Source organism: Ovis canadensis, chromosome 22 (assembly GCF_042477335.2).
Source record: "Ovis canadensis isolate MfBH-ARS-UI-01 breed Bighorn chromosome 22, ARS-UI_OviCan_v2, whole genome shotgun sequence".
NCBI classification, from domain to species: domain Eukaryota; kingdom Metazoa; phylum Chordata; class Mammalia; order Artiodactyla; family Bovidae; genus Ovis; species Ovis canadensis.
Genome location: NC_091266.1, coordinates 37,308,253 through 37,323,659, shown reverse-complemented (window position 1 = coordinate 37,323,659; position 15,407 = coordinate 37,308,253). Strand labels below are relative to the sequence as shown.

Below are 15,407 nucleotides of genomic sequence, written 5' to 3'. Positions count from 1 at the left end.
CTTGGTCAGCTAAGCTCCACACCAGCTACTAAAGCCTGCAGGCCTAGAATCTGTGCTCTGCAGCAAGAGAAGCCACTGCAATGAGATGCCCATGCACTGCAACTAGAGAGTAGCCACCACTCGCCTTGACCAGAGAAAGTCTACACAAGAAAAAAAATTTTTAAGAGCTTTACTATTAATAAATTAATTTTTTAAAATTTAATTTGATTTAATTTTTAAAAAGGAATTCAATAAGATAAAATTTTCCCACAAAGGCACAGTACCTGGGGAGCTTAGAGAGGGCAAGTCTGAGACCCAGATGCAACCCAGTGATATTCCTGCATTTCTTCATTCATTTAGGGCAGGAGTTACCAAATTTTCTACATTAATGGAGGCCTTAGTTTTTTCAGGAACTTTTTCACAGTACTCTAGGCCAAAAGAAATATCTAACAATTCCCTTTAAATACGTAGTTCCAAAACAGCTTAATATTTATATCCTAACTTCTTTGTGCAGCTGTTTGAAAACCCAACACACATAAACTGGAAGAAAAATAGAATGGCTTTATATTATTCTTACCAATGAATGGAAAGTGTGTGCCTGTTGGGCTCTGCATAACTTCTCAAACCTTGGAATCAGCTTGGATACTGCCATCATTTCCTATTCCACAGTGACTTTTGTGTAGTTCTTGCTTTTTGTGATAGCAACCATCAAAAACCCAGTTTTGCAAAGACATCTTTAAAAGTAAGGTAGCACAATTTAATTTTGAAACTGTGAACTACCTCGAGCTAGCAGTTTGTGCAGTGTCTCAGAAATGTTGATTATTTTGGGGTTTCCCTGGAAGTCCTGAGTTTACTATAGCACTCTGAGGTGCCTCAGTATATAGTTTGGAAACCACATACTTAGAGAGTCTACCTGTTTTCCTTAAGCAACAAGCCTTCTCAATGGTCTTAGAAAAGCTCAGTTCAGTTCAGTTCAGTCACTCAGACATGTCTGACTCTTTGAGACCCCATGGACTGTAGCATGCCAGGCCTCCCTGTCCATCACCAACTCCCAGAGTTTACTCAAACTCATGCCCATTGAGTCAGTGATGCCATCCAACCATCTCATCCTCTGTCATCCCCTTCTCCTCCTACCTTCAATCTTTCCCAGTATCAGGGTCTTTTCAAATGAGTTAGCTCTTCAGATCAGGTGGCCAAAGTATTTGAGTTTCAGCTTCAACATCAGTCCTTCCAATGAATATTCAGGACTGATTTCCTTTAGGATGGACTGGTAAGAAGTCATCTGATTTAGCCAAAGGAAAATAACTAAAATCTTATCCACAGCTTATGGGTCAGATATAAACAGGGGAGTCTGATAGCCTGGGGGTTCAGGTGTTAGAAGCCAGCATGCAGAATGTGGCTCTGAAAGAAAATCACTAGCAGTGATGATCAAGTCTAGCAGGACAAACCAGACACAGAAGCCTTGATAAGCATAAAAAGCAGTTGCTTAATCTTATTTCACCACTACCCACCACCACCCCTGATCCTACTGTGCCGTGATACCCTGGAAAGGAGGTCATGACAATGAAAGTGTATCACCAGAGACTCTGCTGTGGGAAACCGAACAAGAATGAGGTGCTGTCTCTTTCCCAGCATACCTTAAAAGATGGCAGCTCAAAAAAAAAAAAAAAAAAAAAAAAAAAGATGGCAGCTCAGAGCCAGTCCCAAGAACTGGCAGGTCAGCACCACAGAAACTGCCAAGAGGAAAAGGCACTGGCATGTAGAAGGAAGCAGATAGACAACAGAGCTGGAGACAGTGGCTCTGATTACATGTTAGATATTCTGTCCCCACCTCCCTGCATTTAAGACTCCTAGAGAGACGCAGAGAGGGAGGGCTGAGTTCCCTCTCTTGCTGGCTATCATATGTTAGAACATCTCTAGGAACAAGCTTCACTTTGCCTAGGGGACTTATCAAGTCACATTACCCCCAAGATTCTGACATACCTCCCTGGGAGGATAAGCTGGAAATCCCTGAAGCTGTGAGCCACTGTTTCTGTTGTGAATATGTCATGTCTTTTAAGTTTGTTGAGGAGTAAAATAGATTGAGAGCCACTGTGTCAGTAAACTAACCTTGGACAAATATCTGCGTGTGGTTTAGAGCACTTTTGGATTCCACATTCATTTATTCAGGAAACATGTATCATGTACCTACTGTGGATCAGGCACTATTACAGGTGCAGTGGGCATGCACAGGAAAGTGAAGATATGAGTGGTTGCTTAATGGGTATAGAGCTTCAGATGTGCAAGATGAAAAAGTTATGAAGATCTACTACACAATGACGTGAATATACTTAACACTACTGAACTGTACACTTAAACATGATTAAGATGGTAAGGTTTATCTTACGTGTTTTTTTAATCACAATTAAAAAAAGTGAAGATATGATGCCTGCCCTCAGCTTTTTCATTTAAACTGGAGAGAAGCATTTGTATAGGATCAATAGGAAAACATACTGTAGCAAATACCACTCAGGTTAATTCCCAGCTCACGATAATTGCCCTTCTTTGAGAACAGCCCCAACCACAGAGAGGGACCTAAAGTAATGATGCACAATGCCCTTGCAACTTGACCCTGACCTCTGGCTACTTCCTTGGGGCAGACAACTGATATAAGCTGCACCAATTTTTGAAACTTGAACAGAGGGACTGAAGCTGTTACCTTTATGACAGTGTCTCAGTACTGCCATCGCTGAGGCCTCTGGAGCTGCTCAGTTTCTTGCCCTTTCTAAGGCCTGGTTGATTAGCTCCATCTCTGGTTCTGAGAGCTATGGCAGAATCCTTTCAATTGAATGAAGCTATCCACAATCATTCTCTACTGCTGTCCACAAATAACTTCAACTATAACCCAAACCAGTAGTGCTCCTTCTGGGAAATAAAAGTTGAGGATTTGCTAGTGACAGAGGAGGGGAGGGCTTCAGTCAGAAAATAGCATAGGTGGTTAATTTATAGATTGAAATAGCAAATTCTTGTTTCACAAGCACTTTACCCTGAAGGAGCTGCAGTGTTGCCTGTTACAGATGGAGTTATTTTCCTAGTGGATGTGAGGGGATGGTGGCGAGGACAGAGTTGTGTGAATAGCCTAAATTATTCACAGTTCCTCCCCCATTCTCCTGGTCCTTGTTATTCAGTTGCAAAATGTTGCTGGGAAGACTGGAAGGAGAAAGCTTGAGGAGGCTGTTGCGGCTGCTATGGTCCTTCTGGCAGCCTGGGCTGTGGCTGCCAGTGAGGGAAAAAATATTTATAAAAGAAGAAGAGTGAAGGGGGCAGCTTCAGAGGCTCTCTTTGGGAAAATGATACAACTGATTCGAGGTTCCTCCACGAATTCTAGCAAAAGATTGTTCGGCTTCAGGACCCGAGATCAGTGCAACATGCAGGGAGACTGACGAAGAGGGGCCCGCCTGCCGAGCACTGGCTGTGTGCCAGCAGGTGGGATGGGACTCCTCACCCAACAGTCCATTTCTACTCAGCGCTGGGCACAGAGCCACACTTAGCAGAGTTTACTGAACTGTGGCACGCACGGGCAGAGAGACGGAGAGACCACGGAAGGCGCAAGATGCAGAGTCAACAGCCTCACAGGCCGCTGCGGGGTGGTGGGGATGGTGGGGGGTGTGGGGGTGGGGTGGGGTAGGACAAACAAACAGGCCTTGGAACCCAGGAAGGGCCTCGCTTGATTCCTCGAAAACCTCGCATGTTTCTGGGCGGGAAGTCAAAAGGCGGAGGCTGGGGAGCTTGTGGGTTTCGAAACTGGGAACTAGGGAGGGGATTTGGCGGATTTAACGGCCCAGGACCCAGATGATCAACGAAGCGGATCTGTGACCCGTGAAGCAGGTTCCAAGCTCAGGTAGGCATAGAGAACTGTATCCTCAACCTGCGGCGCTAAAGCCGTTGCCGGGGAAATGGGGAGGAGGCGGAGCCAACCGAACTTGGACTGACGGGAGCCACAGCAGGGGCGGGACTCTGCTTCTGACTGGTTATGTTCCTCGCGAGGGGCGTGGCTCGCTTACGACCAAGCGGCCGCAGGGGCGGGTTGGCTTGAGACTGACAAGCTTGACTGGGAGGAAACAGGACTTGGTTTTAACAAGTAGGGCACCAGCCGGGGCGGGACTAGGATAGTCTGATTGCCATAAGTCCATAGGGCAGGAGTTAAAGCTAACCCGAACCGCCTGTCCTACGCAGACATTGGTGAGGTGATTTGGGAGAATAACACTGAAACATATATATTCAGTTCAGTTCAGTTCAGTCGCTCTGTCGTGTCCGACTCTTTGTGACCCCATGGACTGCAGCACGCCAGGCCTCCCTGTCTATCACCAGCTCCCGGAATTTACTCAAACTCATGCCCATTGAGTCAGTGATGCCATCCAGCCATCTCATCCTCTGTCGTCCTCTTCTCCTCCAGCCTTGCCTTCAATCTTTCCTAGCATCAGGGTCTTTCCAAATGAGTCAGCTCTTCGGATCAGGTGGCCAAAGTATTTGAGTTTCAGCTTCAACATCAGTCCTTCCAATGAATATTCAGGACTGACTTCTTTTAGGATGGACTGGTTGGATCTCCTTGCAGTCCAAGGGACTCTCAATAATCTTCTCCAACACCACAGTTCATAAGCATCAATTCTTTGGCGCTCAGCTTTCTTTATAGTCCAACTCTCACATCCATACATGACTACTGGAAAAACCATAGCCTTGACTAGACGGACCTTTGTTGGCAAAGTAAAGTCTCTGCTTTTTAATATGCTGTCTATGTTGTCATAACTTTTCTTCCAAGGAGTAAGCATCTTTCATGGCTGCAGTCACCATCTGCAGTGACTTTGGAGCCCCAAAAAATAAAGTCTGCCACTATTTTCAACATATATATATTACCATATGTAAAATAGCCAGCAGGAGTTCGATATATGATGCAGGGAACCCAAAGCCAGGGTTTTGTGACAACCTCAAGGGGTTGGGATAGGGAGGGAGGTGGGAGGGGAGTTCAAGAAGGAAGGGACCTATGCATACCTAATGCTGATTCACATTGATGGGTAGCAAAAACCATAACAATACTGTGAAGTAATAATCCTCTAATTTAAAGAAAGAATTAAAGAAGAAAATATGTTGGCCTCCATTGGAAATACATACATTAAAAAAATAATAAATGATGTCAAACTCGTTAGCCCCAATGGCCAAGGAAAACAGCCCCTGGCTCCCTCCTTATAGCCAGGGTAAGCCAGGCCTCCAGGTCCAAGCCATTTTTACCCCTTAGAACATGGACCAGGAGAGAGGAAGAAGGCTGGGGAGGAAGGTCAAGGATACTGATACAAGTTCCCAGAGAAGGTTCCCGGAGTTTGAGCACTGGAAGACAGGAGACCCAAGAATGGGGCAGATTACTTTCCAGTGAGTAAAGTGCTATCTCTGCCCAAATGCTAGCTTCCAAAGAAAATTCCAAGCATGTGGAAGCAGTTTGGAAAGCATACCTCACTAGGATTTTCCCCTAAAGAACCTGTGAAGTTAACCTAAACCAAACTTTTTTTCTTTTCAGAAGCTGGTGTGAAACTAGGAATTTTGGTGGCAGAGAAGCCTTCCTACTAACTGGCCCACTGGTGCCTTGGCCAGTCTTCTCTCTAACGTGGTTTAGTATTATCTGCAGAGTACAATAATTGTTACTAAATGTTCTTAATGATTTTGTTTTACAAAGATTCCTGCATCTCACTTCCTAAGTGGATTTCTTTTGCCTAGATTTTCCAGTAAAGTGTAAGGCCTCTTTTCAAGGGGATTGCTAATGGCCAAAGCTATAACTGTAGAAAGAGGTTTCAAGATTTGACCCAGGGTGCCAGCTGGGCTTGGTGGGAGACACTGTTTCCTGGTAGGATGCAATTGAAACTGGTTATCTAACTGTCATCCCATAGTTAATCAAGAATAGGAATCTTTGCTTATACTCCTTGTTATAAAACCCTCAAGCTTGGAAACTCTTCAGTGGCTTTGGTAAAAGGTCTGTCAATTTTTACTGCCCTGTAAACAAACTGGGCCAGGGAGGAGATGCCCTGGAATGTCAAAAGGACTAGAAGAATGACCTCAAGTTTAACTGGTGGGTGAGGAAAAAGGATAGCCAGGCTTCAGAGTCACTCAACTTGGCTTGAATCCTGATTCCACCACCAGATAGTTGTATAGCTGTAAGCAATTTTCTTAATGTCTTAATAAGTCTGTTTTCTTGCTATAGTGAAAGTGACAGTCGTTTAGTCGTGTCCAATTCTTTGCGACCCATGAACTGTCACCTGCCAGGCTCCTCTCTCCATGGAATTCTCCAGGCAAGAATACTGGAGTGGGTATCCATTCCCTTCTTCTTTTTTTTTTTTTGTTTTTGTTTTCTTCTTTTTTTTTTTTTTCCATTCCCTTCTCCAGAGGATCTTCCCAACCCAGTGATTGAACCATGGGTTTCCTGCATTTTTCTTGCTATGAATGGACATAATATGTCTGGCCTCACAAGGGTGGTTGTGGAGCTCAAAAGACACAACGGACTTACAGCACTTAGTTTCATTAAGCTTGCCTGGCATGACTGGAAGGACTCAATGAGCATTAGCTAGCATCACCCCCTACTGTCCATCAAGTAAACTACTTTCCACAAGGAATGGGTGAGCTCAGGCCGGGTAATAGGTCACCTGAGGCTGTTGTGGGACCATTCAGTCCTAAAGATTCCTAAAGATTTCTCTTGACAACCTACTGTGAGAACTTTAGGTTGGGGGGAAAAAAGGAGTGTGTAGAGGTGTGTGGCACTCTAACAACTTCTCTGATAGAGCTAGGCTTATTCCTCTAGCCTTCCTCTCTTAGAGGTCACCACCACATCCCATGCCAAATGACTGAAGACAACCAAGAAGCCTGAGTTGATTTGTAGGTGTGCGATCAGCCCCTTCCCACCCCAGGCCCCTACTCCAGCTCCCCTCTCCTCCAAGGGAATAGGAGGTGGAGCCATCATCTACCTGCATCCTTCCTACTTGAGTACTCTGGGTGCTGATGGAAGATTGATTTTTCTAATCTCAGAGCGCCCTCTGCTGGGGTCTGAGGCTCCCTACAAATGGGAAAGGAAAAGACTAAGATTTGAACTTTGTAGGGAGAGAAGGCTCCCTACAGAAAACTGCAGAAAGGAGGCTCTTCCCTGGCACTCAGGACATGGAATTGAGTGACAAGAAACAGACAGGTGTTCAGTTTACCGAGTAACAATGGCACCATAGCTTTTATTACTGGTGGCAGTTGGTTGCGGGAAGCAGGAAGGTGCTCTTAGAGGATCTCACTGGGGCCTTCACCCCACTTCAGCCGGAGGTCACAGGAGTTGGAGGCAAGGTCCAACTCTTCACTCTGTGAATTCACCAGCACATATTCCATCCCCAAGCCCACCTCCCCTTTGGACCAGCCATTGACACCTGGGCCCGTCTGCCTCTTGGAGGTGGGGGTGGGGGTGGGAGCAGAACCAACCCTCAAGAAAGAGAAGGAACTAGGATCAGGATGCTGCGGAATGTCTAACAAGAACAGTGGAACACAAAATCCCCTGTCTTAAGATTATACACTCAGGCTTCGTCGCCCTGAGGTGTCTTACAGCCAGTCAGACACCTGTGGAGTGTAAGCACCATTCCCACAGCTGCCTCCCTCTGTCAGAGGGTGCTGCGGGGGCTCCTAAAAAGGAATGCTTGCTATGCCTTCATGGCTTTTTGGTTGTGGGAGGGTGCTGGGATTGTGAGTTTAGCTTTGAGGTTATGATATCAGAGTGGACCAAGAACTCCTGGGATTGTGCCCTAAAATGGCCTTATTGTAGTGGGAGGCACGGAGTTAAAGAGCACTATGGGAAGGCAGCAAGAGCAGTACAGGATGCTGAGACTCCTTTGTTCTGTAGAGAAGAGAAGAGGAAATGACCCATTCCAGGATGTGGGGGATGGGACAAGCCCCCTGCCTCCCTTATCCCCACAAGTCCTCCTCCGCCAGCTCAGATCTCGAGTCAGCTTTGGGAGCCAGAAAGCAGAAATCTGAAGGATTCAGCCCAGTTTAGCCTGCTAAATGTCCTTCAATCTCTGTCGTGAGATCCTGGGGCTCCTATGTCCAGAAGGGGCAAGGTCCCATCAGAAATGACCTGGCTGGTGAAACTGTTTAGGCAAGAAAGCCCTGTACCCTGGCTGGCAGATAGCCAAGAAGGGAAGCCAGACATGAGGACATCCCAGGACAGCCTGTACACACACACGTTATCACTTATGTACATAAACAGACGTACTAGCGTAGGAGAAAGGGATTATGTGACCCTGCCTTTTGAAATCAGAGGAGAGGAAAAGGCTTATGGGGGTACCTCTCAGCCGAATGGATCACTGGTCTCAATGGCTGCTCCCCCACCAAGCCCTCTGCCCAGCACCAGGCAGATAGAAAGCAGCAAGGGCAGCAAGGCTCCACTAAGCAGCAGCTCAAGGAGGCGAGGAAGGAGGCCAGGGGCTGACCTGCCTCAGAGCCCCTTGTTGTAGTAAACCACTTCGATGCTGGGGTTTTGCTCCTGAATCTGAGCTCTCAGCTCCGGCTCCAGCCTGTTCACGTGTATGGAGCTATAACAGAAGAGCAGGCTGGCTGAGTGTCTCCTGAGCCCACCCCTCACACTCAGGGACCACCATCCCTCATCCTCCCAGGCTGCAGAATCTTCTCCTCCAACTGCCAGAGGCCCACCCAGATCACAGTCATTCCCTCACCCCCAGGAGAAGCTGAATGCCCACCAGGCCCCTTCCTGGAACACACTGATGGGACCTAAGGTCAGCTGCTACCACAGGTGTGGAAAAGTGGAAGTGAAAGTGTTAGTCCTTCAGTCGTGTCCAACTCTTTGCGACCCTATGGATCTGTCCAAAGCCCCAGCCAAGCCCAGGGACAGCACTTACCTTCTCTGGGGGAACAGGGCACAGCACAGGGGAGTGGCAAATACCAGGCTGCGGGAGAAGAGTGTTAGAGAGGTTTGTGAAGCGCTGATCCAAGAGTGTTCCCTCCCAGTCCCCCACCCTATCTCTGGAGACAGCCTCTACGGGTGGAAACTGATTAAAGCCAACAATGACAGATGACAGTACGTTCTGGCTGAGGAAGGAGCCTCCAGAGCAGTGATCCAGAGCGCCACAGCCAGTGACAGAACCAGGAGTTAAATGTGCATCAAACTCTGAGATGGCACCAAAAGTCTTATTTCCATGGTGGATGTGGGACCCCTTTGACTAGACTCTTGACCTTCAAGAACAGACCTCTCCCCTTAACACACACAAGTATGCTTTACAGGTGTCCAGGACCCCTACCAGCTGCCTGTATGAATGAATGACATATACAAATATCTTAAAAGCAATAATACCCACCCACATTCACCACAGAAAGGACACTCGCACACACTCTAGCTGTCTTCCTGCATACTTACCAGAAGCCCACCAGGCCCATCTGCAGCGGGGCCCCCAGCCAGGGGCGGCGCTATGGGGAGAGAGAGAATATAAGTGTGTATCCCCTGCCCCCTCACCCGTTACCCATACCACAGCGGTTCTATCCCATCAGTTCTATCTTTAAGCCTCGGATATATGGCCCTTTTCTTTCCCCCAATCCCATAACAGCGATTGGCAGCCTCCCACTCCAGCCAGGCATGCTTGCCAACACCCTCCCTAGCATACCATCCTAACCCTTACCTCTCAGAATCACTTCCTACACTTCCTCCAGGAGCGTTTCTCCAGAAAGCCTTCTCTAATCCTCCACTCACTCCCTCCCATCCCACTGCATGAATCTGTCCATTTCCAAACACACCTCCTGCTCTGCACACCCTTCTTGATTTGCTCCAGCCACCACCAATCTATTGCTCCGTGTGTGTGTGTGTGTGTGTGTGTAGTTGGCACTCAATAAATATTTGCCAATAAAGGATTCATCAGATGAGTCAGAGCTTACATTGTAAACTACGGGATGTTCTGTCCTGTTCACACGTGTGTGAGCCTGTGTGTATGTGTGTATGCGTGTGTCTCAGTGCTTTTCACAGCTGACAGCACGAGCATGATACCAGGTGTGACTGTGATGGTCCCTCCCTATGTGTGTCTCTGGAGTGACACCAGCTTCCTTCAGGACAGAAACCCTTTCCTTCCTTTCCTGCCCTTCTCCTGCACCCTCAGTGCTCCTTTACTCCAGTTCAATTTAGTCTTGCTGAATGAATTAATGAAGAGGGATGGGGAGCACAGGGGTGCAGACAGGTGGCAAGTCTTAGACTTAGGTCAGGCTGCAGAGGAGGTTGGGGACTGGTCACTTCTGCCCCCAGGCACCACTACTTCCAGCATGGGAAAGGTGAAAGTGACCTACCTTCAGGAAGTCTTTCTTCTCCAGGGTGTCCATGATCACCGGGGGAATAGCTGAGGGAAGAGCAGGGCAGGGAGGGAGGGAGTGAATGGAGTGAAAGGCAGGACCCTCAGGAAGGGGTGATTTCCCCTTAGCAGCTCCTCCCACTCTCCCTAGAATCTTATAGCTCCCAGAGTCCTCACACCCCCTGGATAATGGCATCCCTTCTCTTAGGGCCTCCCATGCCCCAAGGAGCCACTCCTGCCTCACCCATGGCAGGAATCGCCATGCAGATTCTTGATATCACCACCTGGAAGATTCCTTGCTTGGCTGCAGCCACAGAATAGCCAAGCCTCTGACCCTGTTCATTGGTCACTGGGATGCCCACCTGCAGCTCCCTGAGAAGGGAAAGGGGTGGGGATCAGATCACAGGCAGCTGGTCCCTGGGGTCCCCTCAGACAGCCTAGATTCAAAGGCTGGTTCTCCCACCCCAGCATCCCCCCAGCACCAGATGGAGACTAGGCCCGGCAGTTTGCATGGCCAGCTGGTATGCCTACAAGCACTCTGCATGCACGCGCCAGAAGCAGGGGCCACTCACCTTTGCCTCATCAGGGGGATGTTGATGCAGTTGGCAGCTGCAACAGCTGCAAAGGGCACAAATCTGCCAACCAGCGGGGGAAGATGCTGGGGGAGGAAAGGTGTCCCTGAGTGGCCCTAAGGGCCATGGGGTGGCGGGGAACTCCGAGGAGAGTCACCGGGAGCCTGTGGGTTGGGTGGAGGAGGGGAAAGGGAAGAAGGAGGTAAGTAAAGAGCGAACAGGGGGGCACTTACCTTGGTCAGGGATTTGAGTCCCAGGGCCGTGGCCACAGCCCCGGTGGTGGCACTCACGTACGCCGTTCCCAGCTGCCTGTGGGTGGAAAAGCCAGGAAATGAGGTGGAAATGAACAACCCAGCATGTGGCTCTTTGCTTCAGGGACACACCAAATCCTCAGTAACTGAGATGTGGGAGGCTGGCCTCACTGCAGAGAAACGTCTCCCCTGCTCCAGTGTAGACCTGTCTGGAAGCCCCAATCCCTCCACTTGAAGAGGGCTGGGTCCCCCAAAGCATACACAAGACCTCGAACCATCAGTCAGGCCAGGAAAGTGAGTAGGGGACTGGCTGAGAGGAGGGCATTGAGCCACGTGCTGCACAGGCCTGGGAGGACAAGAGAGAAATGAAGGGCCGGGAGAAGAGCCCCTGGGGTGAGCTCTCACCCTACAGTGATGGGAGCGTCACCGCTGCGGTTGGAGTAGTTCACGACGGCGTTGAAGGACTGATTCAGCCACTGCCAGAACACCACGGTTGGGGTCTTCCTGAGGGAACAAACGCACTTATTTCCACAGTGTCCCACATCCTTGGACACCGACAATAAAACCCCAAAGGCTATCCCCAAATCCTCAAGAAGAGCCCCGGTGATGACCCCAGAACCTGCTCTGATGACCTGTGCATGACCCTCCTTACACAAACACACCTGAGTTTTGAGGAATGGAAGAGATTCTAATACAAGCTCTCAGCCACCCACTATTTTCTGCCCAAACTGGCCCAGAGAGGACCTGCCTAATCATCAGGTTACCCTCTAGCCTGAACAGAGTACCAGGGAGGAGACATACAAGATAGGACCTGCCTGTAGAAGATGAGCATGCAGCCGGTGATGGTCATGTTCATGGGCACCTGCGCTGACATGCGGCCAATCAGGACCACCTTTTCTCCTGTGTCTGGATGGAAGGCAGAGTCGTACACGTACTTGGCCCTCCACAGCTGGTCCTCGGTGAGCCCTGGCATTATCACTCCAGCCCTGCAGAAGTTGGCAAGGAGCTGACAGGCAATTCTAGGGGGCAGATCCACCCTCCCAAGCCCTGCCCACCCAGCTCAGGGGTGATCTGGGCAAAGGACCAGACACTCTGGCTCCCAATTTCAGAACAAATGAGCTCCTTGTCTCTGGGGAAGAATCAAATCTTCCAGAAAGAGGGCTCCTATTTCTATTTCCCTTCTGGCTACACAAAAGAGGGGTGCCCTTCTGTTTCTGTCTAATGCTAGGTCATGGGTCATGGTGGTTTCCAGTGGGTCAAAAATGGCTGGGGTGCTCTGAGGGTTTTTCCTCTTGGAAGCAAGGAGGCTGCCCTCCTAATTTATTGGGACTCATCCTTGCAGAGAGTGGCCCAGCAGAGGAACAGGTCCTGTAGAGGGTTTGTGAAGCATAGAACAGCCCGCTACCCATAAATATCAACACCACCTCCTCTACCCAAACACCCTGAAATCCTTTGGGCTGAAGTTCTGTGTCTTAGTTGTCAGTAATTCTGACAGATAGAGTCAAGGAGTGAGGAGGTGGAGTAGAACAGGGTCACGCTCAAGTGAGAGGATATAGGTACAAAAAGTACTGTATGAGTAGCAGGGAATGAGCCCCTGGGTCAGATGGGGTCAGGGGTCACCTGTAGTTCTGTATGATATTCCGGGAAGCTTCCAGCTGTGCCCCAGACAACAGCAGATTTCGGGGGTCCGTCACGGTGAAGAAGTGCCGGGCTCTGCCTAGGAAAGTGCTTTGGTCCCAGCGAGGTTCCCGGATATTGATATCTAAAGGCAACTCACCCATTTTCTGCAGGGCAGGAACCAAAGTCAGAGGACTCCAAGGAGGGGGTCCAAGGGCTCCACATGGGGGAGACTTTGGTGGTGCTGCCCTGGTCCCTGGGCCTATTGCCAATCCTTCTAGAGCTCAAGGTAACTCCAGATAGGTAAGCAAGCGGGGGAGGAGCTGTTCTCTAGGCAATGTTCCAGCCCAGGGACCTACAGCCACTGGAGGAGGGGACAGGAGAGAACACGCCAGGGAAGCAGATGTCCTTGTGCTCTGGCCTGCTGCAGATTTTCATGAGTGAGGATTTACACGTGTGTGGTTGACGTGAGCAGCAACTAATCCCATGCAGCTACTCTTGTGCTCTGCATGCACAAAAATGCAGATTATATGCATCACACATCCACATTCCTGTCGGCTTTAGGCCCCAGTTGCTTTGAGACCTACATACAAACACCCGAGGCTGTTTGGAAAAATGGCATAAGCGGTACCACACTCCAGGCCCTAAATGGAGGAGAGCAAGGGCTCAACAGCTCCAGGGCTCACCTATTCCGGGTCTCAAACAGGGGACTGCTGCCAGCCAGCCAGTGTGCTCGCAGGCATCCACAAGCTCCCTCTCCAGACCCATCTTCCTCCACCACACTGAACTGCCCAAAGTTCTCCTTGTTCCCCAGGTGGGCAGGGCTGGCATGGACACCCACTCACCTCCTCCTGAGCCACCTGCCTCTAAAGGAGCAGGATTCAGTAAGTGACCCCTTCACTCGGCAGAGAGAGGAAAGCCTGAAGCAGCCATCTGGCCACGTTGGGCAAAATCCTACAAAATGACTAATCCTCTCCAACCACACTTCCTCACAGGCAGACACACCCTCCCCTCTCACACACTCACATTCACATATCCACACACAGAGACACCAGCATACTCGCCCTACACAGACCTGCAGACAGGGTGGACACACCCTGCACACCAAGACCGTCACTTACTTACACACACACACTCACACACACACACAACCTACATCCATCGGCTGCAGACACTTGAAAGTGTGACCACACAGAGCCCCACCCTAACACTCCCTCCCTAACCAACCTTCCCTGTGCCCAATGAGCCGAAGATACTGAATCCTATAGGACAGGGGCAGCTTCCCTTTCTGACTCCCAGCCCTCAACCCTCTACTCCCCTGACCCCCGAACCCCGCCCGGCACAGCGACCACTCACGCTTTCCTAGGCTCCTGGGCTCCGCGGTTCTGCAGCTCTCAAACTCGCCTTCCTCTCCGCGCTTCCCCCCGACCCCGCCCCGCCTTCACATCCATCACGGGTAACGTCACGCGTGACGCTCACCGGCTTGAGAGGCGGGGGCTCCGCCCGATGAGGCCAGGGATTGGCAGGGCCTGGGGGCGATGAGTGTCATTAAGGGCGACGCCCCCAGCCCTGGCTACCGAGACCCAGCCCTCCGCAGCCTCCCAGAGCCAATGCGGGCTCCGGAATCAGTCCTGGCCGCGTCCCAGCGCGAGAGAGGAGGGGACGAGCTGCCCCGTTTAGTTGCATTCCCTTGGCTGGCCTCGGGAGGCACCCGGCCTCTGCCCAAGGGGTCTAGGTGCCCCCGGAGAAGGCAGGCGGCGCGGAGGGGCATCCAACCCAGAGGGACTCGGGTTACCTCCAGGCTTGTTTACTTGATGGCTACCTTGGCCGTGGCCTCTGCCTACTTGGTCCCCTGGGCTCCTACCCCGGTTCCCATAAGGTCCTCTCGCAGCATCCGGACGTTCTTACTCCCTCACAGTCCAGTTCTGCTAGCGCCTGCGTCCTTCCAGTGCCCGCACACTTCCTCCTCTGTATCTTCTATCATCCCCTCTGTAACCTCTAGCTCCTCTGGGTCCCCAGTTTCCTTATGACTCCAGTCCCTATCCCTGCATCCCAGACCCTGGCCCCTGGCCCTGTCCCGGAGATGAAGGGGCGGAAAGCTCAAGGTACCTCTGTCTGCATCAAGCAAGTGGATCAGACATTCTTCCTCCTTCTGGTGGCCCGAAACCAGCTTCCCTGCTATGCGTCCTTTCCAGAACTGGAAGGCCAGAGAGACACTTTCTGACATAGAAGGAGGATGCATGTGAAGGCAACGTTCAAACACACACACACACACACACACACACACACAACTCATCGTCATACAGAACACCCGTGCCGCAAACTGAGGCTGCAGCTCGAGCTCCTGCCCACTGCAGGTTCACGCCTCTCTCTGTCCAGGTGACATTCCCTCGCTGAGGCCTCAGGGGTGACCGCAGAGAGGTGGCAAGTCGGACAAGACTGAAGTGACTTAGCAGCAGCAGCAGTAAGTAGCTGGTTCGGCCTAGAAACGACGCGGTTCTAGGCTCGCCTGCACCGAACCGGTAGCTGGAGCCGGGCGAGCCGAGATCCAAGCTTTAAGTTCATAGTGCAGGATGGGGTATCAGAACTCGAACTGGAGCGGGTAGAACCCATTGGCCCCAGCCCAGTTTACAGACGGCATCCCCAGGCAC

General features: G+C 50.5%; 1 protein-coding gene across 7 annotated transcripts; it reads right to left on the bottom strand.

Moving 5' to 3' along the window:
* Positions 1 to 7,188: 7,188 nt before the first annotated feature.
* On the bottom strand, positions 7,189 to 15,405 carry SFXN3 (sideroflexin 3). 7 transcript variants are annotated; one of them, XM_069567681.1, is made up of 12 exons: positions 14,866 to 15,405; positions 14,113 to 14,285; positions 12,760 to 12,923; positions 11,955 to 12,125; positions 11,545 to 11,643; positions 11,122 to 11,197; positions 10,889 to 10,974; positions 10,561 to 10,688; positions 10,315 to 10,364; positions 9,401 to 9,450; positions 8,886 to 8,933; positions 7,189 to 8,561 (listed from the first exon to the last, which is right to left on the bottom strand). In XM_069567681.1, the coding sequence occupies exons 3-12, from the start codon at positions 12,918 to 12,920 to the stop codon at positions 8,465 to 8,467; spliced, it is 966 nt and encodes a 321-aa protein (XP_069423782.1). In that variant the 5' UTR covers positions 12,921 to 12,923; positions 14,113 to 14,285; positions 14,866 to 15,405; the 3' UTR covers positions 7,189 to 8,464. The 7 variants fall into 7 exon arrangements, with proteins under 7 accessions (XP_069423782.1, XP_069423781.1, XP_069423785.1 ...); XM_069567680.1 differs by lacking the exon at positions 14,866 to 15,405 and adding an exon at positions 14,579 to 14,726; XM_069567684.1 differs by lacking the exon at positions 14,866 to 15,405 and having other exon boundaries at positions 7,189 to 7,864; positions 8,460 to 8,561; positions 14,113 to 14,327.
* Between the last annotated feature and the right edge of the window lie 2 nt (positions 15,406 to 15,407).

Excerpts from the sequence above, each read along its gene's own strand:
- SFXN3 (XM_069567681.1), bottom strand. The coding sequence starts at position 12,920 with ATGGGTGAGTTGCCTTTAGATATCAATATCCGGGAACCTCGCTGGGAC. Across the intron at positions 10,365-10,560 it reads CATGGCGATTCCTGCCATGG|CTATTCCCCCGGTGATCATG; the intron begins GTGAGGCAGGAG and ends CTCTTCCCTCAG. Across the intron at positions 8,562-8,885 it reads GCCCTGTTCCCCCAGAGAAG|CTCCATACACGTGAACAGGC; the intron begins GTAAGTGCTGTC and ends CTTCTGTTATAG.